The sequence below is a fragment of the Bufo bufo genome, chromosome 4, assembly GCF_905171765.1.
Source record: "Bufo bufo chromosome 4, aBufBuf1.1, whole genome shotgun sequence".
NCBI classification, from domain to species: Eukaryota; Metazoa; Chordata; class Amphibia; order Anura; family Bufonidae; genus Bufo; species Bufo bufo.
In genome coordinates, this window is record NC_053392.1 from 43,337,293 (window position 1) to 43,365,287 (window position 27,995).

At 50.7% G+C, this 27,995-nt stretch overlaps 1 protein-coding gene across 2 annotated transcripts; it reads right to left on the minus strand.

The window, feature by feature from the left end:
• Positions 1-75: 75 nt before the first annotated feature.
• INTS9 (integrator complex subunit 9) lies at positions 76-27,990 on the minus strand. Of its 2 annotated transcripts, XR_005778108.1 has the most exons (18): positions 27,854-27,990; positions 26,969-27,096; positions 24,692-24,752; positions 23,953-24,015; positions 22,652-22,791; positions 22,094-22,180; positions 20,685-20,805; positions 19,391-19,525; positions 10,474-10,585; positions 9,680-9,860; positions 8,082-8,142; positions 7,637-7,808; positions 7,403-7,527; positions 6,379-6,546; positions 6,201-6,299; positions 5,481-5,621; positions 2,610-3,251; positions 76-1,037 (listed from the first exon to the last, which is right to left on the minus strand). XR_005778108.1 is itself a non-coding variant. In XM_040427158.1 (17 exons), exons 1-17 carry the CDS (start codon positions 27,860-27,862, stop codon positions 3,075-3,077), a joined length of 1,980 nt encoding a protein of 659 aa, XP_040283092.1. In that variant the 5' UTR covers positions 27,863-27,990; the 3' UTR covers positions 1,942-3,074. The 2 variants fall into 2 exon arrangements, 1 of the variants encoding a protein (XP_040283092.1); XM_040427158.1 differs by lacking the exon at positions 76-1,037 and having other exon boundaries at positions 1,942-3,251.
• Positions 27,991-27,995: the final 5 nt, after the last annotated feature.

The window sequence follows — 27,995 nt, forward strand, 5'->3', positions numbered from 1 at the left end:
GATGCGATTTTCACGCATCCCCATTCACTTCTATGGGGCCGCCGTTGCGTGAAAAACAACGCTCATGTACACAGACCCATAGAAATGAATGGGTCCGGATTCAGTGCGGGTGCTATGCGTTCGCATCACGAATTGCACCCGCGCGGGAAAACTCGCTCTGGGACTCAAAGGATTAAATGCCCAGGTATTTTTGCACTTACCACTTAAGAATGGTGGGGGCTGGGATATCAGGCCCAACACATGGGAATACACCTTTACTGTCCCTGCTCATCCAGTTTCAGGGGGGGTAATATTCCTGGTGGTCCAGGGGAGGGCTTGTTCATTTCCACAGATGTTCTCACTATGGGATATCCTTAAAGGGGGTCATCGCACAAAAACACAATTTACTTAAAGTACTTAAAGACCACAGAAACAGAGTGCATTGAGGGTTAATGTTCCTGGCAATATACAATGTATTGGGCTTAATAAATGGTGGTCTAGTGTTTCAGGGATTAATATCCCAGGTGGTCTAAGGGTTTTTAGGTCATAGTGTCCCCTGCAGCGTAGGACATTTCAGAAGTTAATATCCTTGATGGTCGCATTGCCTCCCCTGATGTACTTAGTAAATGCTTGTATGCTGCATGAACTTAGAACTGAGTTGTGCCATTCCTCTATTATTCCTCTAAAAAGAAGGTATAAATAAATAGAAAGCGGGGTTTTACCAGTTGAGGGTGTGTCCCTACATACCCGGACATTGTTCAATCAGTGCTAACAGTGTAAGATTGTATAGGAATACATCCCTAAGGGAAGGGTAAAAACCAGTTGTTAATTTGTTCATAAGCATCTAGGAGGAATAGTGGAGGAACAGCACAATGCAACATTCTAAGAAAAAAAATGCTCCAGAATTGTGAACTCATGGAGCATACAATCATTTACAAAGACCGGCATGGAGTAGGGGTCAGCAACCTTTTGCAATCCAGCTGTTGTGAAACTACAACTCCCATCAAGCTCTACTCTCTTCTATAGGATTTCTGCAGACAGCTGAGCAAGTGTACAAGCTGGGAGTTGTAGTTCCACAACAGCTGGAGGGCCGGAGGTTGCTGATACCTGCTCTAGAGTTTTCAAGGGACAGCATCTATGACGGTTTAGGATGTCTCATAAATTAAGAGTTCCTCACGAGTTCCTATCCCCAATGCTCCCCAGTGTTTCCCGGGCTCGTATCCCCGGTGCTCCCCAGTGTTTCCCGGGCTCGTATCCCCGGTGCTCCCCAGTGTTTCCCGGGCTCGTATCCCCAGTGTTGCCCGGGCTCGTATCCCCAGTGTTGCCCGGGCTCGTATCCCCGGTGCTCCCCAGTGTTGCCCGGGCTCGTATCCCCGGTGCTCCCCAGTGTTGCCCGGGCTCGTATCCCCGGTGCTCCCCAGTGTTGCCCGGGCTCGTATCCCCGGTGCTCCCCAGTGTTGCCCGGGCTCGTATCCCCGGTGCTCCCCAGTGTTGCCCGGGCTCGTATCCCCGGTGCTCCCCAGTGTTGCCCGGGCTCGTATCCCCGGTGCTCCCCAGTGTTGCCCGGGCTCGTATCCCCGGTGCTCCCCAGTGTTGCCCGGGCTCGTATCCCCGGTGCTCCCCAGTGTTGCCCGGGCTCGTATCCCCGGTGCTCCCCAGTGTTGCCCGGGCTCGTATCCCCGGTGCTCCCCAGTGTTGCCCGGGCTCGTATCCCCGGTGCTCCCCAGTGTTGCCCGGGCTCGTATCCCCGGTGCTCCCCAGTGTTGCCCGGGCTCGTATCCCCGGTGCTCCCCAGGCTCAGGGATCAGCAACCTTCGGCACTCAAGCTGTTGTGAAACTACAACTCCCAGCTTGCTCTTTCCACTTGTGTGGGAGTTTAGAGAGCATCAAAGCAAGTGTGCATGATGGGAGATGTAGTTTCACAACACCTGGCGTGCCAAAGGTTGCTGACCCCTGCCCTAGCTCATATCCCTGATGCTCCCGAGTTTTTTCCTGGGTTCATATCCCCGGTGCTCCTGAGTGTTTCAGTGATTTGTCACAATGTATCCAGACTAAACAACCCTCTATGAGCAAAATGCGACAGCAACCCAAATATCTTCTCTCTACTGCTACTTTGTTACAATGGAGAAGTGCAGGTGATTGTCTCAGCCTGTTCACATAACAGGACATTGTCTAAAATGCAAACATTTACGAGGCGGTCTGGAAAGGATTTCAACCTCTGGCTGTAAACAATGCATGTTACCATTCACTGACAGCAAGCAGGGATCTTGCACATGAAGATTATTTCAAACACAATGTAAAAAGATGTTGCAGAAGAATGGAAACAATTCCGCATTCCAAAGATGGAGGAGAAACAGAAGAGCCGCCCGTTCCCGTCCCCGCAGGGCGCCTTCTTTATGATGGGGCCTTGTAATTGGACGCAGCATGTTTGTTTGTTTCTCATTGAGCGGGTGACAATTTACCTTTCTGCTTGCTTGGCAGTAACAGGGTAAATAACCATGACATGAAACCAGCAGGATTGCGAATGCAGCTTTGGATGGGACTGGAGTATAAGACACAAAAAGGGCAAAGCCCCTACGTTCATGGAACTGAAACTTTTAAGGGAGTCTCAGTGCAGGGGACCCCCCAACCGGCCCATCAGAGGGGCTATTTATAGGGTACTACAGCACCCATCATCCATAAAGCATAATTTAAAGGGATCTAGTACTAGTAGCTGGTTCCCTTTAAGAAAAATAATAAAACACAATTCTATAGCCTCCCCATACAAAGCAGAATACACAGAGGATGATAATATTCATTCTCAACATAAATGACAGAAAGAATATTTTTTTATATTTAAATATTTAAAAAAAAAATAAAAAAAATCATTTTTTGTACAAAAATTGAGCTACAAATACTCTGTGCTGTACACAAGCGTGGATTTACATATGTAACACTCCCCCTACAGTCCATTATGTGACTAGCTCTACAACCACACGCCGCCAGTCTGGCCACCCCAGAAGCTACTGCTGGTTCCAGCATAATCACACTGCGCCCTCTAGTGGCCACCACGAGAATTGCATCTGCTGCAGATTGCACTCAGCAAATCCTCTCGTCTAGAACTTTTGTAGGAACTTGAGGACCAGGTCCCGGAGTTTGACCCTCAGGCGCTCGTCGTGTTCACAGATGATGTGTGTGGAATCCTCCTCGAACTGGATAAGAGTGTCCGCCTCTTGTAAGTGCAGCATGTGGCCCTTGGAAGTGTCTTCAATCTTCACGTCTGAGAAACCGTGCTGTGGACGAGAAGAAAACAGGAAGATCATAGAACTGGGACCAATACTGGACACCCAGTACTACCAAGCAGCTGTGTATCTAAGCCTATCCTGTCTTATACTGTGCTGCGAAGACATGTGTCTAAACCGTAAAAGGTGTTTCACCTTAGACATTGCAATATGCCCCCAATGTCTGATAGGCAAGTGTCCCATCGCTGGTACTCGCATCTAACTTTAGAACGGAGCCCGCAAAGTGAAGGAGGGCCCCCCCCCCGCCATCGAATCATTACTATGGAAGTGCCGAAAACAGCCGAGCAATGCACTCGGCTATTTTCGGCAGTCCCATTGAAATGAATAGGAAGCGTGGTCACTGCTCCATTCAATTCTATGGGGATGACGGCTCTTTTCGGCGCTCCCATAGGAATGACTGGATGGGGGTCGTGTATGCGCGGCGCGCCCTCCTTCACGGGTCCCGCACCTATCAGACATTGGGGGCATATTCTAGCAATTTGCCCCCAATGTCTGAGGTGAGACAACCCCTTTAATGGTGTATCTAAGCCTATCAGGAGGGATTGTGTTTGATTAGCTGATGTAGCTGACCTTAATCGTGTATCTGCAGCAGCGGTTTATCTAATCCAGCCATGCTCAACCTGCGGCCCTCCAGCTGTTGCAAAACTACAACTCCCAGCATGCCCGAACAGCCTACAGCAGGGCATTGTGGGAGTTGTAGTTTTACAACAGCTGGAGGGCCGCAGGTTGAGAATGCCTGATCTAATCCTATTGTGTGTGTGATACTATATGATAAGCTTAGATACACTAGCTTAGCAGCAGTCATGTGTGATACTGCCTGCTGAGCTGTGTATCTAATCCTATCATGTGTGATACTGCCTGCTGAGCTGTTTATCTAATCCTATCATGTGTGATACTGTCTGCTGAGCTGTGTATCTAATCCTATCATGTGTGATACTGCCTGCTGAGCTGTGTATCTAATCCTATCATGTGTGATACAGCCTGCTGAGCTGTGTATCTAATCCTATCATGTGTGATACTGTCTGATCATCTGATACTGTGCTCCATCATGTGTACATTTAAAGGGAGTCTGTCAGCACATTTTCCCCTTTTTAACAGTTCCCATAGCGCTGTAGCCGCAACACAGATGATTAAAATGGTACCTTTATATGCTTTTGTGGACTTGTAAAACTGCCAAAAACGAACTTTGATGCATATGTAAATGAGGGCTCGCATGTGCCCAGGGGCGGCGTCCACTTCGTTGGTGCCCAGGCATCTCTGCCTCTTCGGCTCTTATCCCCACCCAGCCTCTTCCTCTGCCCGCCCATTGTTTTCTCTCCCCCTCAGCGAGATCCCGCGCCTGCGCGCTGACTTCCTTGGCCGGGGCATGCGCACTGCGATGCCCATTGCTGGCACGGCATCGCAGTAGCTTATGCGCATGCACAGGCTAACGGATCATACAGAGAGGTAAATTTATCTGTATGATCCGCATAAGCTACTGCGATGCCGTGCCAGCAATGGGCATCGCAGTGCGCATGCCCCGGCCAAGGAAGTCAGCGCGCAGGCGCGGGATCTCGCTGAGGGGGAGAGAAAACAGATGGGCGGGCAGAGGAAGAGGCTGGGTGGGGATAAGAGCTGAAGAGGCAGAGATGCCTGGGCACCAACGAAGTGGACGCCGCCCCTGGGCACATGCGAGCCCTCATTTACATATGCATCAAAGTTCGTTTTTGGCAGTTTTACAAGTCCACAAAAGCATATAAAGGTACCGTTTTAATCATCTGTGTTGCGGCTACAGCGCTATGGGAACTGTTAAAAAGGGGAAAATGTGCTGACAGACTCCCTTTAATGAGAATGGTGAATTCCAACCGCTTTTCCAGCACCTACTGGATCCACATCTGTTACCTTTACCTATAGGCCAAATAAACCCATTTCTGTCTCCAGATGCCACTAGGGGGAGCTCACTTCACATGGATTAGGAAGATCAATGGGAGCTACATATAGCTCCCCCTAGTGGTGGCTGCTGGCAGCTAGAAGGTTAGCGTTCAGCCTTATGTCACGGCAGAGGATTTGGAGCTCTGTATCAGAACTGAGCTCCCATTTCTAGGACTAGAATTACAAAAATTAACCTGAACAGAATTTTATAGACTTTTTAGATGATATAAAACAAAGAAATTATATTTTATGGTCAGACCCCCCCCCCCACTTATCTATAGTAGCGGGCAGGAGGGGAATATTTCTCACTTTCTCCAGAGTTTGGACGAACTGTTCCACGGGGATGGAGCCGCTCAGCAGTGGCTTGCATTGCTGGCTCTCTGGATTCTCCTCAGTGGCTCGCTTCCTCTTCTTGCTGGACTGGGCTGGCGCCGCGGCCTTAGGTGGAGGCTGAGGACAGAAGCAGAAACAATACAGGCGGAAGAATGAATTTAAATAGCAGCGCCCCCCCCCCTTCATATACTCTGATGGATCCCCAGTACGTAGAGTAACGCCCGTGCGTCTGCACAGTTCTTCCCCCCCTTTAAGCTGGCTATGCACATCAGAGGCATGTTGGCCTAACCCACCGATTTTGGTTGGATCGACGGACCAAGGAATGTGTATTGGTGGTTCCCTGACGGCAGAGGTCTGCCATGTTGAATGTGAACTTGCAGGGAGATAAGCCGCCTGCTACATGCTGAGCCGAGCATGCATGTGTGCAGGGGAGATAACCGTCAGCTGAATGCTGCTTCTCTCGTATGGACGGCCATTAGCACCAGCCACATCACCCCGTGTTTGTTTGTGTGCCAATGGATGCAGGCGCAGATGGTAAAACCCTGGTTCCAGATAAACTATTCGGTCACCAGACTGGAGCTGAACTGCAGAGAAGCAGAATTTTGGGGAGCAGCAAAGGAACAGACGATTATATCTGCTGTGTTTGGAGTTCCCCTTTAAAACAGTTGTGCCAAAAGGAACGCCATCGCCTCTCACCTGCAGGACATGCTTGTTGTCTTTGGTATAGAGAACGGCAGACACCATAGCCAGGGAAACTCCGGGTTTAATCTCCTTGGGCACCAGGGACTCCGCCAGCTGAACCGGGAGGAAGGAGAATATGTCTGAAATCAATCCATTATACGCGGCCCCCCGCCTACCCAATCGCGCATCTCACCTCTGGCATGATTTCTATCTTCTCATAGCGCCTCTTGAAGGGCAGGGTCAGCACCTCTGCCCGGCGATAGGACATGGGAGGCGGCAGACAGTCGATCATAAGGTCGGAGCGGTGGGACTGAGACGCCGGTGGCTGGGTGTACTGTTCAGGGCACACAACATGGAGGGGCTGCGGGGGGAGACCGGAAGGAAGGAGGCAGACTATGGTCAGGACCCCGCTGAAAACAACTGAATTATTTAACAGTACATCACAGTGAGCGGTAGATCTGATCCTGTGCCATTATGGCGAGGAGGCAGTGTGGGCGTAGGACGTGTGCCCGGTATAACCTACGGCTGACCCCCTGCTGCATCTTCAAACCTAGCCATTTAACCCCTCAGATGCAGATGTCAATACTGACTGTAGCATCCATGTGGTTAGACAAAAAGGAAAGGACCTCCCTCCGTCAGCCCACGGGTACCCCTGCATTGTGACTCTGAAGGGGGCTGATGGGTTGCCAAGATCAAAAAATAATAATAAAAAAATTAAAATAAAATACAAGTATAAGAAAAATCTTAAAAACCCATTGTTGACCTTAAAAAGTCCATCCTTGTAGCTTAAAAAATATATATAAATTAATATATAAATAAAAATAAATAATCTACTGCTTTTTTTATTTTATTACACAAGGTCCCAAAAACAGCAAAAAAATTTTTTTTTTGCAAAAAAATGGTATAGTCCTTTACACTTAAGGTGAACACTAAACCCAAAATGGCAGAATTCCATGATGCGCGCGCGCGCGCGCGCCCCCCCCCCGCCAGCTTCTTAGCCCACGCCTTCCCTGCGCTGTAATAGTACCGCCTGGGGCAGGGATGGCCAACCTGAGGCTCTCCAGATGTTGCAAAACTACAACTCCCAGCATGCCCAGACTGCCGACAGCCATCAGCCTACAGCAGGGCATGGTGGGAAATGTAGTTTTACAACAGCTGGAGGGCCGCAGGTTGGCCATCCCTGGCCTGGTGTATCCCTTTAAAGCGGCAAGCCTCACCTGGACTTCCTTGAGAAGCTTTGACACTTGGATGAAATTGAGACGAGTGTCGATGGGGCAGTAGACGCATTTCATGGCCAGCGGCTGGTACGCAGCCAGGGCGTCCAGGTAAGAGAAGTCCGGCTCTGTGAACACAACAAGGCAGGATCAGGAAACCTCACACAACTCAAGGAGCCTTCAAGAAAAAAAAAAACGCCAGCCGAGATTGGAGGTCATCGGGTCCTTCCTACATACCGGTGAAGATGATGGTGTTCAGGCTGGACTTCCCCCACAGCTCCATGAAATGCACCACGTCTCCGAAGCGCAGGGTGGGGTGACCCGTAAACACCACGCACGGCTGCTTGAAGTCGTTACTGAAGTCGCCGTGGATGTTGGGATAATGCTTCAGTTTATTGGTCTGGATCAACTGGGAAAATGGAAATTAAAAGGGCCGTCGTGAAGGTGGTGCAGCACACGGAGCTGGAAAAGGCCACAAATATCAGGTCGGCCCTGGGTACATGCATTCTACTAGTGCTACCGTATGCAGTGGAGGCATTTTATACATTTTAGGACACAGCACAGGTAGTAAAATAAAGAGCAGCCACAGATGTTATTATAGCGGTATAATTGACATAAATTCACATTATGGATACTAGTACGTGGAGGCTTTTAGGCACGATATGGACGACAATGTTCTTACCTCGGCATGAGGAAATGGAGGTTCTGGGAGGTAGACCTTATTCTGCTTGTTGTGGCAGAGCCTGGGGAAGAAACAGAGAAAGCTCATCGTACTGGTGTCTGCTGCCATCTTGTGGCTGAGGAAGTCTACTGCATGAGGCAAGAGTTAGCAATTGGCAGAATAGAGACGTGTTGCGCCGGGCCCAATACGGCAGCAGTGTTCGCAACCAAACAGGGACAACCTAATGTTTGGACATTGAGAGCTGATCGTGGGAGCCAAGCCGACACTAGAAGAAAGACGTCTAACATTTTACAAAAGGTTTAAAATTCTTACCTACACCCTCATAACCCTACAATTTATGAAAGGCACCCTGGCACATGCTGAAAATGCCACTCTGCACTTTACCATCATAGATGCCTTTATGCAATATTGAATTAAAGCGTAACATTTAGCAAAAAAGTTTATGCTATGACACCAATGCAAGCAGAGGTTGGGACGGGGGGCTGAGTACCACCATAATGGCTGCTATGGGGCCCGGGACAACAGCCAGGCACAGCGGTCGGAGTTGAGGATTCATTATTTGCATACAGGGCCTGTCACAAGACTGAGCGCTAAATCCCATGTGCCGTTCTGAGGTCACAGGGTCATGAGATATTCTCAAGTCATATGACTGACGCAGACGTTGGGATTATGTGGCAGGAAGATCACAATTTAGGAGGAGTTTTGACTGGGGCTGCTGGAGAGGTGGGGACAGATTGCAGGCAGAGACGGCGACCCCTGCGCCGCCGGCGGGGCCAGAGACGGCGACCCCTGCGCTGCCGGCACCAGTCAGCGGAGTTACTGTAGTAAATTGGGCTCGTGTAGCTTCCATTAGACCCCCAGTTACTACAGCAATGCTTCATTTACTTCCAGGTCGTGACCTCTTCAGCTCCAGGAGCCGTTGCACTGGGTCCTAATGCCGTTCAGGAAGTTGTGTGCACCAGATTGTGACGGTGTTGAAAAGGACCCAACGGTTTTATTTTGTAGGTGGTGGGGAGGGACAGACACGTTGTCCTCTAACCTTTATATTCTAGTCATGGCAATGACGGGTTAAATCCATTCTTGGCAGTAAAAGGGTTTGAAGACCAAGCATTTATTCTTTCCCAATTTCTACCCCTCAGTTTTGCCGGGGTATTAGGGTATGATCACATAGCGTCTTTCGCCGTGGTACTTTGTGCGAGGACGCCTGCGCTGAAATTTAGCAGGTGGCCACGTGGTTTCTGCCTCCCATTCATTTCAATTGGAGGCAGCGCTGAGGACTGTGGAGCAGCAAAGCCACGGGACATGTCCAAGCTCGGCATGGCCACGGGTTTAAGCCACCCACCCAGCGATCCTCAGCGCTGCCATGGCCAAAATTGAAACAAATACGAGGCAGAAACCACGCGTCCACCCGCCGTGTTAAAGGCCCCTTAGGCCTCATGCAGAACACTGTGTATGAAGTATATTCAAAAGTTAGTCAGTGCCGACGGCGAACCTAAAGCCTCACAACCACCGTCTGGATGAAAGAGGTGCATGCCCCTGCAGGAAGGGGTTAACGCCACAACGTTCAGGGCGCCGCTGATCGTTTTCCGACTACATACCACTCAGCAAAGATCTGGGAGAACTCGAGGGAGCTGTTGGCCACGGGAGAAATGAAGTAGAAGGGGACGTTGGAGAGTCCGGCAGAGTCGATGTACTGGAACAGGCACTCCAGGAGGTCGTAGATGACGCCAGAGGGGTAGCACGGCACCAGCACGTTACCGCCATTACGAATCGTCATTGCTGCGGGGAAGCAGAATCACAGGTAACACGTGACGTACCTCCGCAACTTTCTTACATACTGGGTTTCAATTCTTCACCCTTTTCAGAACCTCTGCTTGCTGACAGAAGGGAAACATTCTTACACTCAAAGGCTGAAAATGTCCTGCTGAGGATTTGCTACAATGTATCGGTCCTATGTAAACGTAAACACAGCAGCACAAATCTATATAAACCGAGCAGGACTAGGTCATCCGTCTCCATCAGGATACGATATTCTATCCCAACTCTTCTGCAACATTGCCACATATGACTGACTTCCCGGTGAGCCTGTGTTTATATAAAAGGTAGGCAGACAATCTAAACAGGCTGAGCTGCAGTGTAAAGTATGGTGAAGGGCCAGAGAAGCAGTCCGATCTCCTGATGAGATAAGGAGATCTATCAAATTACATTACATTTGAATAGACTATGGGATTGCTCATTATAGCTGTGCCCTAATGGATCAGAGCGGCAGTGTAAATCAGGGAGATGGGACCAAACAGTAGCTTGAGCCCAGAAGTTTTTTTCGACCTGCCTGAGAAAAAAAACAAAAAAAAACAATGGATATGCTTCTAATGAATCGATTTTTGTAGCTTACCCAGATTACTGCAGAACTCGCCCACCATGCCGTCTGGATTGGCAGTGGGAATCTGGGTGAGACCGGTGAGGATGAGGACGTCACTGTTCTTAAGAGATGTCTGATCCATTGCCTAATATTAGGCAAAAACAAGATTAAAATAATTGGTCAGAAGAACCAGTGATTTACATTTACATATAAAGCAGCAATGTGGCCCTGAAGTAAACCCGCAAGAAAAAAGGGGGTCAGTCAGCACATCCCAATGCACAGGTGCACGACGCCATGGCTAGAAACACAAAAAACACACACAATGCAGCAGCACTCTGCAAACACAAATTACGTACAATAATGCCATAGACATAGAAGATATTCTGGTGCTAATTCTACGCTTATTTTGTAAAATTTGAGATTCTTGGTAAATACATTTTGTACAAAATTATTTGGGCCCGTCTGCCTGTGTCAAGGTGATCTGTATTAGACGGTAACCTAACACTAAATACTAACTGTTATGTGCCATAACCACCATAAAATTCAGCGAATGCAGGTTCCACATGCATGCAGGGTCCATTCTGCCTTTTACATTTTTTTTGTGCAATAATGCATGTTGGTACCTGCATTCCCTGGATTTAATGGAGGCCATTATGGAACCAAACATGGTAAAAGGCAGAGTGGGCCCAGCATGCATGTGGAACCTGCATCCCTTGTATTTTATGACGGCCAGTATGGCACATAACAGGTAGTATTTAGTGTTAGGTTCCCGTCTTACAGAGATCGCCTGGACGCCGGTAGACGGGCCCAAATATTTTTGTACAAAATGTATTTGCCAAGAATCTCAAATTTACAAAATAATCGTAGCATTAGCACCAGAATATCTTCTATATCTATGGCATTATTGTTCGCTATTTGTGTTTGCAGAGTGCTGTTGCATTGTGTTTTTTTTTCTTACTGAAGTGGACCCCTTGCATGAAAAGTGCCATTAAAAGGGGTACTGCATTAAAATATGCATAATCCTGTGTATTCCGCCTCATTTAGATGTAAGGCTATTGCCAACCGGTAATCCCAATCCCTCCCTGCTGTGGGCTGAAGTCTGAACACTGCCTGTGACATGCTGCGTGCTGCTGCACGGGGTAAGGCTGGGCGCTCAATCTAATTCATTTGACTAATTCGCCCAGCAATGTAAATTTTTTATTTTTAAAAAAAATATTGACTAACTGAATATTTTTTGTCCAGGGAGCTGTACCAGTGCAGGCTGTGTCATGTGTTCAGTCCAAGTCAGCAACGCTATTAACCCTGGTGCAGGCAGCAGGGACTGAAGAGACCCGACACAGGCTGCGCCGATACAGCGCTCTGGATCATCACAGGAGCCCATCACTGACTCTAATTGATCCCAGCCACGAAACTCCGCAGAGGCCAGGGTCATTATACAAGCGATGTCCCCTAGTACAGCTACATAAAGATATAAATAAAAGGTTAATGAAAATTTATTTAAAAAAATAAAATAAAAAAGCCATTTTTTTTCCCATAAACATATGTAAAAAATGATTAGGCTACATTCACAGCTCCATCTAGGCATTTCGGTAATCTGTTTCCCAGCAGAGGAACAGACTACCAGAATTACCGTATCCGGCATAGTCAGACACTTCTGAATTCCCATTGACTATAATGGGATCCAAAGGGTTTCCAGCTGAAATCTGGCATTTATACTGGAAACCTGTCAGATCCCATTACGGTCAATGGGGATCCGGCGGTGTCTCTGCCAGGAACGGAATACATAGACTGATATGTGAACGCAGCCTTAGTCTTTTTTATTGCTAATTTTATTGTTTTGTGTGTATTGTTATGCTGTTGACACAATGCAATATTGTATTTTGCTAATTTTTAGAGATTAATAAAGTTTCTTATATATTGTGGATTTATTTGTAAAAATGATTGTAAAAAAACAAACAAAAAAAAACACCCACATGCACATATCTGCGGTATCACCACAATGTGCACAACAAAGATACTATTAATTAAACCTTCCCATGAGTAGAGCTGAAATGATTACCATATTTTTCGCCCTATAAGACGCACCGGACCATAAGACGCACCTAGGTTTTTGAGGAGGAAAATAAGAAAAAAAATATTTTGAACCAAAAGGTGTGCTTTTGGTGGGTTTTGAACTAATAGTGGTCTGTGGATGGCACTGTTATGGGGGCATCTGTGGATGCCAGCCCCCAGCCCTGCCTGCCTGAGTAATTCGACACAAAAAAAAAATCCTCGATGCAAATTTTTTGCATCGAACATTCATTTGTGTCACGTGACCACGGAGCAGGAGTGAAGCACTTGCTATTACTCCCGCTCCGTGGTCTCCCGCTGGCCCGCAATATTCACCTTTCCAGCAGGGGGCCTCTGAACACTCCACAGCACATCTATGGTCCTGTGCTGCACAGACCTCCTGACGTACGCACGCCGTGTGCCTTCAGACGCAGAGCAGCGCGGAACGATGGAGTGTTGGCGGCACCCCTGCTGGAAAGGTAAGTTGGTGCGACTAAGGCTGGGCGCCTGGAGTACACAGCGTCATAGCAACTAATGACGCGGTGCACTCCGGGTGTCCGGAGGAGCGAAGGGGGGGTGGTAGATGATTTCACAAGGGGGGAGAGCCAAAGGAACTGGGGGAGTGGAGCTGATGGCACTGGGGGGAACTGAAGCACTTGGGCTGATCACCCGGGGGGGGGGGTTTCGGGAACGAAGGGTGTTGGGGACTGATGGCAGGGGATCGGATGAGTTTTTATAAAAGGAAAAACAGTCTATTAATTCATTTTTTCTTATTAGATTATTTTTTACGATTTAAATCGCGTAATCAATAGAAAACTCGATTACTGAAATAATCCTTTACTGCAGCCCTACCCATGAACGTAAAAAAAACAACAAAAAATAATAAAGCAAAAATAATGTAACCATTTGATTTCCCCCTCTGCTCAAAAACAAAAAACCTAATCAGTAAGTTCCATATATCCCACAATGTACCAATGAAAACTATATCTTGTCCCGCAAAAACTAAACCCATATATGGCTACATTGGCGGAAAAGTGATCAAGTCTGGCTCTTGGAAGGCGGTAACAAACTATTGTTTTTGCACGATAGGTGTCATTATAGTGAAAAGAAAAAAACAACGAGATTTTTGTATAACTTACCAGTAAAATCTCTTTCTCGCCCATATTCCTTGGGGGACACAGAAGATCTTGGGTATAGCTCAGCTCCCTAGGAGGCGTGACACTAAGTGAAGACTGTTAAGCCCCTCCTCCACAGCTATACCCTCAGCCTGGAGAGAGAGACTGCCAGTTGCGTGTCCAAGTAGTGAGAAAAGGCAAAGTCCAAAAAGTGGAACCAACAAGCCAACTACCCAAAGGGTAAAACAAACTCGGAAACCGTCAGAGAAAAACAAAGAATGGGTGGGTGCTGTGTCCCCCAAGGAAAGAGCGAGAAAGAGATTTTACTGGTAAGTTATACAAAAATCTTGTTTTCTCGCCCAGTTTCCTTGGGGGACACAGAAGACCTTGAGACGTTCAAAAGCAGTCCAAAAAGGGAGGGACCACAGCACCAAGGCAAAGCACCTGAAGGCATCAAAAAACCGCCGCCTGCAGACCAGGCGGCCCAAGGCAGCATACGCCGAAGTCCGAGTATGCACCCTGTAGAACTCGGTAAGGTGTGCAAGGAAGACCAGTGACCGCCTCGCACAAATGCATGGCCGAAGCCCAATGCCTCCGGCCCAGGAAAAACCGACAGCTCTGGCAAAATGAATGGTGACACCAAAAGCAGAACCCTGCCCTTGGTGCGGCAACCACAGCATGAGCCACTCTGAGAAAGCGGAGGAAAGCCACCCTGGAGGCCGTCAACCTTTTGCGCGGACCTCCTGGAAACACAAGAGACCGAACGTCGACAAGAGTCGGAGATCTCCAAGCAAAAACTGCAAGGCCCAAACAACGTCCAAAACGGTGAAGTGTCCGTTCCCGGGGGTGGGAAGGGGAGGACGACTGCCTCAATGAAATGAAGGACAAACACCACCTTCCGAAGGAAGGAAGAGACGGAATGGAGAACAGCCCTGTCCTGGGGGAAGACAGAAGGCTCGGAACAAGAAGGGCCGCCACTCAGGCACCCGTCAGAGACACGATGGCTACAGAAACACAACCGTACAGGACAGAAGGAGTAGAGAGAACTTCTGTAACGGCTCCAAGGAAAAATTGGAGCGCCAAGAGCCCAGTATGTAGTTCCCAGGACGGTACCGGAGGGCAGTACAAAGGAACCCAAGAGCCGCTCCATGGAAGAAGGTCCTGACAGGCCCAGAGGGTCGGGGAACGCTGAAAGAGGAAGGACAGGAACGACACTTGATACTTCAAGCAACAGAGTCCCAGCCCCAGGTCCAGGCCGGACTGGAGAAAGACAGAACCATGGAGAGAGAAAGGCAGAGTGGGGGAATGCCCAGCTTCCCACAGAACCCCAGGTAAAGCCCTAAGTCCTACCACAGATCCTGGACGAAAACTCGGCTAGAAGCGAAAACTAGCGAGACCACTAGAGTCGCCTGGGCAAGCGGGTGAAAACCCAATGATCAGTAACACGGGCAGAACGGTCGGTAGAACTGGTCCCGTCGGCCCCGAGCAAAGTTGTCCCGTATCCACCTGGAGTGGGGGAGCAGACGGACAGGAACCGAAGGGTCCGCCCAGCAACAGCCCGATGCCAGGACAAGACAGGCTAAAGCCCAAGCCGATGTAGCCACCACAGGAAGACGGACTAAATGGTAGTCCTCCCAAGTTACCGAGAAGGTAAATCCATAGCAGAAACATTGCCTAGAATGGAGAAAACGCAATCTGCACCCAGCGGGAGGCCAGAACGCGGTAGACCCGGTAAATAGGCACACGGCTAGTACAGTCAGTGTGGACAAGGGGGACAGTACGAGGCCAAAAGGAACACCAGAACCATCCACATGAACAACCATGCTCTCCCCAGAGGGGAGGGCAGAGAAGGAACAGCCTCTGAAGCGTGGCCGGAACAGAAGCCACATCGGAGAGATCCGTACCGAGTGGGAGCCAAACAGAACCGGCGAGAAAAGGAAGTCGAGACAGAGGCCGGCATAACACCCTCCAAAAGAAAGGAGGAGTGGGCAACAGAGAAGCCATAGGACAGCTCAAAAGCAGAACCCCGCTACACTGAGACGCCCGGTTCACCGCCTCGCAGAAGGCGAATACCCTGAAGAACCCAAGGTGGAGGTCCTCCGGACCTGGGTAAGCGAGCACCCAGGAGAAGTTGGGTGACCTTCCCAAGAAGAGCGGCCCGAACCTGGTAGGAGGAAATAGTAGTATGCGAGGGGACCGTAGTCCCGCCAGAGCCAACATAGAATGCGAAGGGCGCTGCAGACAGCACTCTCGACCATGTGACCATTAGCGCAGGGAAACAATGCTGCGGGAAGACGAATGGGTACGTATTTAGGAACCACGAACACTCCACAGACGGAAGGGCCAACGAAATAAATGAGCACCACCCAGCTCGGTGCAGTAGCGAGCAGGTAGAGCCCATCTACTTATATATAAGGCATTAATTTGTTGTTTGTTGGACAACACCTTAGGCTTACACAGGTGGACAGAATGATCTCTTTAGAGAATAGTGCAAGGCTTGCTGCAAACACCGTCTCCCAAGAGAAAAAGTATGTCGCAGGAGGAAAAGAGGCATACGTACGAGTAGCCCCGTAAGCAGTGAGAAGGCCAACCCACCTACGGGACGAGAAGGTATACACGGCCCAAATAACGCACAAGAACGTCCGCTCACTGCAAAAATATCACTCAGCGAGGAGGGCCAGCCACAGAGTGCCACAGTATCTACGGAAGTGCAAAGTGCAAACTGAAAGGGAGTTATGCACAAGACTAGTATGGTATGCGATGGAACGCAAAACTGACCGCCCCGAAAGGGGGGAAATGTACCTGGCAAACTGCAGTCGGCAAGGGTGCCAAGGCCCGCCCCAAAAAAGGGGGGAATGCCCAAGGCATACTTCGCCCCGAAGGGCGCCATGCACATGGCCACACAGTATCCAGCAGGAATGCAGGAGGTCCACCTAGTGAAAGGGGGACATGCACAGGGCTATCCTAGCATTAAGTGAGTGTGCAACAATTCACCCAACACCGAAATTTCGTGAGATTGTAACTACTCCGCCAATGAAGGGGAACATGTGCAAGTCCAATACGGCACATACAAGGACAGCCTTGAATCTCGTGAGCGTGCAAAATTCCGCCCATGGAATGAGGGGTGGTCACGCACAAGGCCAGCACCGTATCCAATGGGAGCGCAAGCGTTCCACCCATGTTAGAGCGCCATGCTCAAGGCCCGCAACGTATCTGGTGAGAGTGTAGTATGCCGCCCAGAAAAGAGGGGGGGGGGGTCATGCACATGGCCAGCATCGCATCCAGGGAGAGTGCGATCAGTCGGTGAGAATGTGTGTATGTCACCTGAAGGAGGCATGCCCATGGCCGGCAGCGAATCCAGTGAGAGTGCGTACACCGCCCACGGAAGGGGGGTCATGCATATGGCTGGCAGCGGATCCAGTGAGAGTGCAAGCACCCCGTCATGTATGGGGTTCATGCACATGGCCAACAACGTACCGGCGAGAGAACATCACCGACCGAGGGAGTGTATGTATGCCGCCACAGGGAGGCATGCCCAAGGCCGGCAGCGAATCCAATGAGAGTGCATCATACCACCTATGGAAAGTGGTCATGCACATGGCTGGCAGTGAATCCAATGAGAGTGCCGAATGCCGTCCACGGAAGGGAGTCATGCCTATGGGCGTCAGCGAATCCAGAGAGTGCAGCGTTCCGCCTATGGAAGGGGGTCGCGCACATAATCGGCAACAAATCCAGTGAGAGTGCAGCGTTCCACCTATGGAAGGGGGTCGTGCACATGGCCAGCACCGTATCCGGTGAGAGTGCAGTATTCCGCCTAAGAAAGGGGGTCATGCACAGATCGCAACGAATCTAGCGAGAGTGTAGCGTTCCGCCTATGGAAGGAGGTCGTGCACATGGCCAGCACCGTATCCGGTGAAACTGCAGTAGTCCGCCAATGAAAGGGGGATCATGCACAAGGCCAACCCGCAGCCAGGGAGAGTACAGTATCCCGCCCAGGAGGGGTGTCCTGCCATGGCAGGCACCATAACTGGAGAGGGTGACGAATGCTGCCTACAGAAAGGGCCGCATGCACTTGACCAGCGCCGTATTGTGGGAGAGGGCAATTAACCGCCTAGAAGGGGAAAATGACCCTGGCAGCGCCGCAGCCGGGGAGCGCAACATGCCGCCTAAGGAAGGGGGGCATGTACTGAGATGAGGCTGCAGCGCCTGGGGGCGGGGGAACCTCCCGGCGGGAAGAATTCGCGCCTGGAGAAGTTCCAGCCCCCTGCAACAGAGGCCGGAATTTTGCGGCCTAGTAGGCCGTGAAGCCAGGGTCTAAATTTTTAGCGGCGCCCGGCTGACCGGGGCCGCACAGTATTCAAGTACCGGCCGGCGCATGCACATGCCGGCCGCGGGTGCCCACTGCCCACCCCGCGGGCCGGAAGAGCCGGGGACCCGGATAGAGCCGTGAGGGCAGAGGAGGGTCAGGGGCAGCAAGGCTCTGGCCCTAAAGCAGTAGCCGGTAAGAGGGAGGGGGACCCTGAGACCGGGTGCCTGTGAGGGTGGGACGCCTGCATAACCCCTCTGTCAGGGGCAGCTAGTTGCGGACCTCTGCAGCTCCCCAGGCATTCTTCTTGTAGGGAGAAGGGTGCCAATGACCTATGGAGGCCAGGAGAGAGGGAGCAGAATGTCGCTCTGCGGCAGCCCAGGGGCCAGCCTAGGTCTAGCAGGGACAGAAGGGTCCATAGGCCCAGTATAGGGTCAGGCACGCAGGAGACCGGGGGGGGTGGGGGACGTAGGGCTGGAGAAGCCTCTCTTACCACAGCCGTCTTCACCCTCGGTCCATTCCAGCAGGGTCGCCCCTTCAGCTACTGGCACCGTAGTGGCAGGACGCTGGAAGAGGGACTTGGCGTGCGGGCGACCCTTGCGCTGGCGGGATGCAGGGGAGCTGGGCTGCCCTGATCCACCTTGCCTTCTGTGGGGGAGGCAGCCGTGCGGGTGACCGGCACTGGCGCAGCTCAACCCCGGGAGAAGCAGAGAGGTCTAGTGCGTCTCTGTTGTCCCTGATGATCTGGAACAAAAAGAAAAGGGTAAAAAATCAAAATTTAAACCAGGAGAAAACAGCCCTGCAGAGCAGGGAGTGTCTTGCCTCCTTGGACACTAAGCAAAAACTGGCAGTCTCTCTCTCCAGGCTGAGGGTATAGCTGTGGAGGAGGGGCTTAACAGTCTTCACTTAGTGTCACGCCTCCTATGGAGATGAGCTATACCCAAGGTCTTCTGTGTCCCCCAAGGAAACTGGGCGAGAAATATATATATATACTCATATTTGGTATCACAGTGATCGTACGGACCCATAGAATAAAAGTAACACGCTAGTTATGCTGCACCATGAATGTTGGAAATTTTAAGTGCAAAAAAAATAAAAATATTTTTTTTTATTATTCTTCCCCTCCGGGAGGGGAAGAAGTGCTGTGAATGTTTGCCTATGTGCACTCCCATGGTCCCAGCCACCGGAGGCCAGCACTCTCTTATTGTATCTGAATAACTGATGCAAGGATATTGCCAACCAATCATCCCTTGTATGCCTGCGACAGGCTGCGTGCTGCTGCACAGGGCACAGTCCCTTGCCTCTCCTGTGCTTTGACCTGTATCTGTAGCTAGCCAGCTCACAGTATGGAATGACACAGATGATCTGACCACAAGGCAGTAGTTATACAAGAAAATATTGTGTTATTATATTATAATAACAATCACTGGTAACTCACCAATTATCTTCATGGGACCCCTCTATGTCTATAAGGACTCACCTGTGGGTGGGTAGTTAGAAGTGAAGACCCCGACACATAAGAGACCTTTTCATAATGGGACTGAATAATCCAATTCGAGCTGCCGAGAGCATAACCGGAACTGAGCGGCGTCACCTGTACGGCACCAAAAAGCTCCTGCAAAGACAAAGGGAGTGTAATACACCATATCACCAGCAGAGGGTGCAAGGACACCACAGTTTATGAACTGTATACTACAGTAGGATCCAACTACGGGGTAATGTCCCCCCAGTCTCAGGCATGAGGTGCAGACCCTTCTTATAAGATCTGTGTCGTTTACTCTTCCATGGAAAAGTCTTTAAATTCCAGACAAGACTGAAGACGCTGCTAGAGTGTAAGCTCCTTGGCCACAACCGACAGGGTCTGCTTTATGTAAATAAAATCATCACTGTGTAGTGGAAAAAATTCTGCCACTTTCTAACATGCTTTGTGTTTTAGTTCCTCACCATTTTTAAGCTCTCTGCTTGCTGTCTGTGAATGAGAACAGTGTCTATTCTATTCTGAGACCCAAAGACAGATTAAGGCTTAATAGGTCTTACAGCTGAGGGCTTGTTACTGTTATAACCAGTCTGGGCTACCTGAGAAACCAATGCATCCATTCACAGACAGCAAGCAGGTTTTTTTTTTCGAAAATGGAGAGGAATTAAAACGACGTATAATAAAAAGTTGTAAACGGTTTCATATTAATACTCTTAATCCATAGATGTTCAACCTGCTGCCCCTCCAGCTGTTGCAAACCTACACAGCCTACAGCTATTAGGGCATGCTGAGAGTTGTAGTTTTGCAACAGCTGGAGGGCCACATGTTGAGCATCCTTGCTCTATTACCAGGGATGCTCAACCTGCAGCCCTCCAGCTGTTGTAAAACTACAACTCCCACCACACCCTGCTGTAGGCTGATAGCTCTAGGCAGTCTGGGCATGCTGGGAGTTGTAGTTTTGCAACAGTTGGAGAGCCTCAGGTTGGCCATCCTTGGTCTATATACAATCTGGATATTTCTTCAGTGTAGCTGGGGGGGGGGGGGGGGGGGGGGCACGCCTTGCACTGAAAAGACTGGGAGTCCCACAGGGAGGGGATGCATGTGGACATAGACTATTCACGCCCTCATCCAAATAAACAGCGGATGTCTGACTACAGCAGTAACATACTGAAGAGCAGCTCTGAAGCACAAACTGCTGCTGTAAAATTAACACGTATGAGCTCAGCAGAATTCCGGTACAGTCCATAGTGAGGGGCGACCTGATAAAACCGCCCTCCTGCCCTCGCCCGTCACTTACTATTTTCTGGGAGTACCCCACGAGCTGTATCTTGCTGAGCGCGGCGTTCACCTCCTGCATCGTGTAACACTTGCGCCACGTGAAAACCTCGACAGCGTCCTTCAGGGGGGGCGGCAGCTGCCTGCAGACGACAGGTGGAAGATTAGGAAAGAGATCATCAAATGGTCATTTAACAGCTCTCTATTCACTGCAAGCTACTGCACCCCGCTGCCAGCCACGCCAGGCCGGGGGGAGGCTACTGCTGTGGAGCGAGTGAGAACCTATCCCCACCGTGTATAATGAAACGATCAGCAGCTTTGTAATATACATGTGCTCTGTGCTCCAAATCATTCAGATTTTCAAGATCTTTGCTTGCAGTCATTGAATGGAAACATTCTTGTTCATCTCCAGAGGCTGAAAAATCGGTCCTGCCTATACAGAGTCCTATTACACAAGGGTCTCCTTCAACATGCCTATCGGACGGTTGTCCTAATCTGCCCTGGAACCTGCATAGTAAAATACCTGCTGTAAAATCTGCGCATGCTCACACAGCGAGACGCTTCCTATACAGGTCCATAAAAAGGCTGTACAGGATCGGAAAAACATGGCCGGCCTCGTACCAAAAACAGCGCCACACCTGTCCACAGGTTATGTGCGATATTGCAGGTCTGTTCCATCTTTTTACTGACTTTAAGCTGCAATACCTGACAAAAACTATGGAGAGCGGGGGCGCTGTTTTACTAAGAAGCTGTCATGTTCTTCTGGATACCTCCAGGACTGACAGCTCTTACCTGCACTGAGACATTGCAACAAACCCTGCACCTGTGCGAGCACGACACGTTCTGGATGGATTTTTTTGGGCTTTAACTGTAAACAATAAATACCTTCACTGACAGCAATCAGAGATCCTGAAAACGGTGAGGCCTTGAAAAACAAATATACACTGTACCGAGCTGCAGCTGTGCGAGCAGGAAAGGGTCGGCCTCCGATTTTAAAGGGAGTCTGTCAGCAGTTTTGACCCTGCAAAAACTGCTGGCAGCGGGAGAGCAAGGTAGGCATACAGATGGCACTCGGGACTGAGGGTTTAACCAATTAGATGCTGCAGCCAACAGCAGAGGTGTGCGACAAATATCAAAATGAACGCATTACTTATTGCACAAGGTGAATATTGAAAACAAAAAACAAAACCATAAAAAAGCAAAAAAATAAAAAAAAACACAAAAAAAAACAAAAACACAATGCTGGAATTGCAGTTTTCTGGTCCTCTCTCCTGCAAAAACTGGAATAAAAAGAGATCACAAAGTCCTATGTACCACCCAAAAAAAAAAAAAAAGGCTTAGTCCTAAAGGCCCCCAGTCCTTTAGGGGTTAAGCTTTCTGTGTTAACCCTTACAGCCCAGGCGATGCGGCTCGTCTGCCGTACGCGTGTACCTCTGATTGTCCTTGTGCTTCCACATGGTGGCGGACTGCGCCTTCGGGACCCGTTCCACGAAATTAACCAGTTCTTCCATGAGCAACCTGAGCGGAAACAGAGAGGTGACACAGAACTGTCAGAGCAGTGCATTGTGGGAGCTCGGACGACGACTGAACTGTTGTCAGTCATGTGACCTGACTGCTGACTGTCTCCACCGGCGATATCCATATATAGGAAAGTCAGTAAAGTTTCTAGGGTGCGATCTTTGATGTATACGGTGTACAGTATAAAAGAAAAACAAAAAACAAAACTTTGCTACAATGTATCAACCCGGGTAAGAAAAATATTTAAAGTGATACTCCTCCTGCTAGTACAGGAGATGCCCACCTTAGTCCTGGCATCCAGGGGCACCTGCCTGTATGCCCAGGCCCCGGGCAGAGGTGGCCATAACCCAATTGGGCACCTGCATCCCCAAGACTGCATGCCCAGAAAACACCCAGACGACAGCTATATATCCCACTTTAATAGATGTACACGTCGCTTCTTGTATATAGCGGGGGGGCGCTGTGTTTTACCTGCCGATCTGTACGGTGGGCTCGGTGGCGTAGACGGTGCCGGTGAATCCGGTGTGCTCGGTGATGTATGGCAGTGCCATCATACAGTGATAGTTAGAGATTAGGATCACATCTACAGTAGACAGATCTATGAGCTGCGTCTGCAAGGAGAGAGCAGAATATTAAACGAGTCTGCAGGGCCGAGCCGCTCCCTGCGTACCCCACCCAGACGGGCGAGGGAGGACATCCGTAATACCACCATCCTGCAGACTCATACACCACAAGGTCACCCATACCGTGTCGGCGGTATAGGGGGGGGGGATGAGAAAATACAGCCATATATAATATAGTGTTATAATATACACCCCTGCAATTGGCACTTGTACATTCAGATGTGGCGTGCTCCGTTTTTAAAGGGATTATGACACAAATAAAATACATATAAGAAGTCACATGACCCGTTTCTGTTTTCTCCCTACATCTCCCAAAACCCTTTGCATGCACTATATATGATTAGTCCTAGTCAATCTCCTTCCCCCCCCTCTGGTAGCTGTGAAAACGGTCCTCTGTAAGTTCCTTAGTCAGTCACCTTCCCCCTCTAGTAACTGTGAATATAGTCCCCACTAAGTTCCTTAGTCAGTCACCTTCCCCCTCTGGTAACTGTGAATATAGTCCCCACTAAGTTCCTTAGTCAGTCACCTTCCCCCTCTGGTAACTGTGAATATAGTCCCCACTAAGTTCTTTAGTCAGTCACCTTCCCCCTCTGGTAACTGTGAATATAGTCCCCACTAAGTTCCTTAGTCAGTCACCTTCCCCTCCTCTGGTAACTGTGAATATAGTCCCCACTAAGATCCTTAGTCAGTCACCTTCCCCCTCTGGTAACTGTGAATATAGTCCCAAGTAAGCTTCCTAGTTAGTCACCTTCCCCCTCTAGTAGCTGTGAATACAGTCACCATTAAGTTCCCTAGTCAGGCATCTTCCCCCTGTAAAAACGGTACCCAGTAAGTTAGTCAGTCACCTTCTCCCTATGGCAGCTGTAAGTATAGTCCCCAGTAAGTTCACTAGGCAGCCGCCTCCCCCCTCCCCCCTGGTAGCTGTAAATATAGTCCCAAATAGGTTACCTAGTCACCTTTCTTCTCTGGTAGCTGTGAAAATGGCACCCAGTAAGTTACCTAGTCAGGCTCCTTCCACCTCTGGCAGTCACACATATAGTTCCTAGTAATTCTGCAGGGGTGGATGCGTACATTGATATACACTGTGTCACATGTTGCATGTACAACCCCCTACTCTGTACACGCGTGTGAATATCCTTACAGACTTACTTCTGGGAGGCAGAATTCGGGCACAGAGTCCACAAATACATGTCCTGAGCACTCCTTCAGTTCCTGCAGAGACAGAACACACATGACAGCCCACACGTATGTACCCCCTGTATGTCAGTCAGGACAGGGGAATTGAAGGGGGTTACAGGCTCAGGGTTCTGCCGCAGCACAGAGCATTTCAGAGGTAAATATTACAAAATAGGAATGGCTGTAGAAAGCACACCATGTGAAGCATATAGGATACAGAGTAAAACAGTAGGAGGAGTAGGGTCCCCAGCAGCACAGAGGATTTCAGGAGAGGGCTGTGCTGAACCTCTAAGTGATCACAGATTGATAGTGAAATGGGCAGGATTCACAGCAGCACAGAGTACTTCAGAAGAGGAGTGTGCCAATATTGTAGGAGGACTGATGGTGGAAGGGGCAAAATTCACAGGAGCACGAAGTATTTCAAGAGAGGTGTGTGCTGATCCTGTAGGTGGTCAGAGACAGATAGTGGAAGGGGCAGATTCACAGCAGCGCAGAGTATTTCAGGAGAGGGGAGTGCAAACCTTTTGGAAGGTCACTGACCGAGAGCTAAATAGTGGAAGGGATCAGGGTCCCCCAGCAGCACAGATGATTTCAGAACAGAGGTGCACTGATTTTGCAAGTGGGAGGGGCAGACTGAGGGTTCGATAGTTCAAAGCAGCACAGAGTACTTCAGCAGAGGAGTCTTGCGGGAGATCTCGCCCAGCATCTTTACCTTCTCCAGCTGGGCACTTCCATCCTTTGAGATCCAGCCGGGCAATTTGGACAGACGAGTGCTGCGGAAAAAATAAAGAATCCGGTCACATCCAAAGCTGCGCTGAAGATAAACTGCAATCCAACTGCACCCGGCTGTAACTGTCATCCTCCACAACGCACTGCTCTCCGGAATTCTGAATGCAGCTTTGAATGTGACTAGAGCATAAAGCAGTAGAAAAACTCTAGAGCTCGGTATCTGCAGGGCTCCTTACCCGTATCTGCAGATTTTCCCAGAAAATGTCGTATATGGCGGCGTTTCCCTTTCCTTTCGCAGGGTGAAAGGGTTAACTGGCGCCATAATAGGATATTAAATCCGTCACCTGGTATAACGTCCTGTCTGGGAGCCTCTCCCTGGCAGACGGGGTGATTTACAGGCAGGAGGAAAGTGTGATTGATGAGCGGCACACACCTCACCTGTCACCGCTTAGCAGCTTTTACTGAGACCAGAGCGCAGTCACAGATTCCTTAAAGGGACAGTGACACCAAAAAAGTCCAGACACGTCGGGCGGATTGAGATAAAATTCCTTTAATCCGGCATCAATGGGAGCAACGAGTGCCGCATCATCAGCCGGTCGCAATTACGGACATAAGGACCGCGAGTAAGTGTGGGAGCTACTACTGTAGATTGGTGACCACCCAGCTTGCCCCGACCTCTCGAACCGTTCCTCCACCAACCGCCCCGACCTCTCGAACCCTTCCTCCACCAACCGCCCCGACCTCTCGAACCCTTCCTCCACCAACCGCCCCGACCTCTCGAACCCTTCCTCCACCAACCGCCCCGACCTCTCGAACCCTTCCTCCACCACGACCTCTCGAACCCTTCCTCCACCAACCGCCCCGACCTCTCGAACCCTTCCTCCACCACGACCTCTCGAACCCTTCCTCCACCAACCGCCCCGACCTCTCGAACCCTTCCTCCACCACGACCTCTCGAACCCTTCCTCCACCACGACCTCTCGAACCCTTCCTCCACCACGACCTCTCGAACCCTTCCTCCACCACGACCTCTCGAACCCTTCCTCCACCACGACCTCTCGAACCCTTCCTCCACCACGACCTCTCGAACCCTTCCTCCACCACGACCTCTCGAACCCTTCCTCCACCACGACCTCTCGAACCCTTCCTCCACCACGACCTCTCGAACCCTTCCTCCACCACGACCTCTCGAACCCTTCCTCCACCACGACCTCTCGAACCCTTCCTCCACCACGACCTCTCGAACCCTTCCTCCACCACGACCTCTCGAACCCCTCCTCCACCACGACCTCTCGAACCCCTCCTCCACCACGACCTCTCGAACCCCTCCTCCACCACGACCTCTCGAACCCCTCCACCACCACCCACCCATCTCAAACCCATCCACCACCACTTGCCCATCTCGAACCCATCCACCACCAACCGCCCCGACCTCTCGAACCCCTCCACCACCAACAGCCCCGACCTCTCGAACCCCTCCACCACCAACAGCCCCGACCTCTCGAACCCCTCCACCACCAACAGCCCCGACCTCTCGAACCCCTCCACCACCAACAGCCCCGACCTCTCGAACCCCTCCACCACCAACAGCCCCGACCTCTCGAACCCCTCCACCACCAACAGCCCCGACCTCTCGAACCCCTCCACCACCAACAGCCCCGACCTCTCGAACCCCTCCACCACCAACCGCCCCGACCTCTCGAACCCCTCCACCACCAACCGCCCCGACCTCTCGAACCCCTCCACCACCAACCGCCCCGACCTCTCGAACCCCTCCACCACCAACCGCCCGACCTCTCGAACCCCTCCACCACCAACCGCCCGACCTCTCGAACCCCTCCACCACCAACCGCCCGACCTCTCGAACCCCTCCACCACCAACCGCCCGACCTCTCGAACCCCTCCACCACCAACCGCCCCGACCTCTCGAACCCCTCCACCACCAACCGCCCGACCTCTCGAACCCCTCCACCACCAACCGCCCCGACCTCTCGAACCCCTCCACCACCAACCGCCCGACCTATCGAACCCCTCTACCACCAACCGACACGATCAGGACTCCAGGAAAGCTGTGTGACACCCCCTGTAACGGCAGCCATATTGGCATTCACCCAGCTTTCCCAGATTCCTGAATCCATCTAGTAAAGCAGACAATAGGGTCACTATACAGACTTGCCATTCAGGAAAGTTCTGGGCGGTCATACTGGTTGTCCCCCAGCTTTACCTATTACCAGATATACTGGGGGTCACCCTGTTGTACCTGTGCACCAGAGGGAGCGGGAGAAAGCTGAGGACGGAGGTCATGTCCAGGCTGCAGTCCAGCATGATGGTCGTGGACTTGAACTTCAGGATGTTGCATGGCAGCGTAGGATGGCCGGACAAGCAGTACTGAAAGAGACAAGGAGGGAGGGAGTAGTAGTCCGCAAAGTAACAGAGCGGTCAAATATTAATGGCTTGGCACAGTAGAGAGAAGAAATGAGGCATCTGGCTAATCGTACAAAGGGTTAAGCAGGACAACACACCCCTGAGTCGCCCTCCTCTCCTGGGAAAGCTGGGTGATGAGTAACATGGCCGCCATGTCAGCACGCATAGGAGGGGTCGCCCAGCTTTCCCGGGGTCCAGAATGCAGCACGCCGGCCAGGCAGGGAAAGTCAGCTGAAATGCAGGCTACATTGCCCATCACCCAGCTTTCCTAGGAACAGCACGCTGGTTTTTATCCAGAAGCAACACGGACCTAATACGTCTCACAGCTGAGGGTTTGTTACAGTTGTATCCAGGCTGGACAATCCTCCCCTGCAATGATACATTGTCTAGGCTCCATGCAATGTAACAAACCCTCAGCTGTGAGGTGTATGAGGTCACATGACAGCCATTGTGAAGGGACTACAAGTCTCAGCATGGGATGACAGCCTTCTCCATGCACAGTCTGGGCTACATTACCCCCCAGGGGGTCCAGCTTCTGGCAAAACTACAACACCCAGCCTGGCAGGGCCGACTGGGAGTTGTAGTTTCGCCCACGGGTTGGAGACCACTACTATAGAGGCCGTAGCAGTGCGCATTAGCGCCTGCCCTACACTCAGCCCACGGCGGCGGCCCTCTCACAATCTAGACCGCGCAGAATACGGACATAACACGAGCTCCTCACCAGCTTCATTGTAGCAGGCTCCCTTTCCTGGCCGCGCACAGCCCGCCGGGATCTGTAGTTCTCCGCTCTGCCGTGACGTCACCGTGACGTCCCAAACATGCTTTTTTTTTTTTGTTTCTCCTTCTAGCTCCGCTGTCTTCTC

Coding starts and splice junctions, on each gene's coding strand:
- INTS9 (XM_040427158.1), bottom strand. Junction 20,806..22,093: donor AAGCACAAGGACAATCAGAG/GTACACGCGTAC, acceptor TGTCGTCTGCAG/GCAGCTGCCGCCCCCCCTGA. Junction 7,809..8,081: donor CTCCATTTCCTCATGCCGAG/GTAAGAACATTG, acceptor CCATTTTCCCAG/TTGATCCAGACCAATAAACT.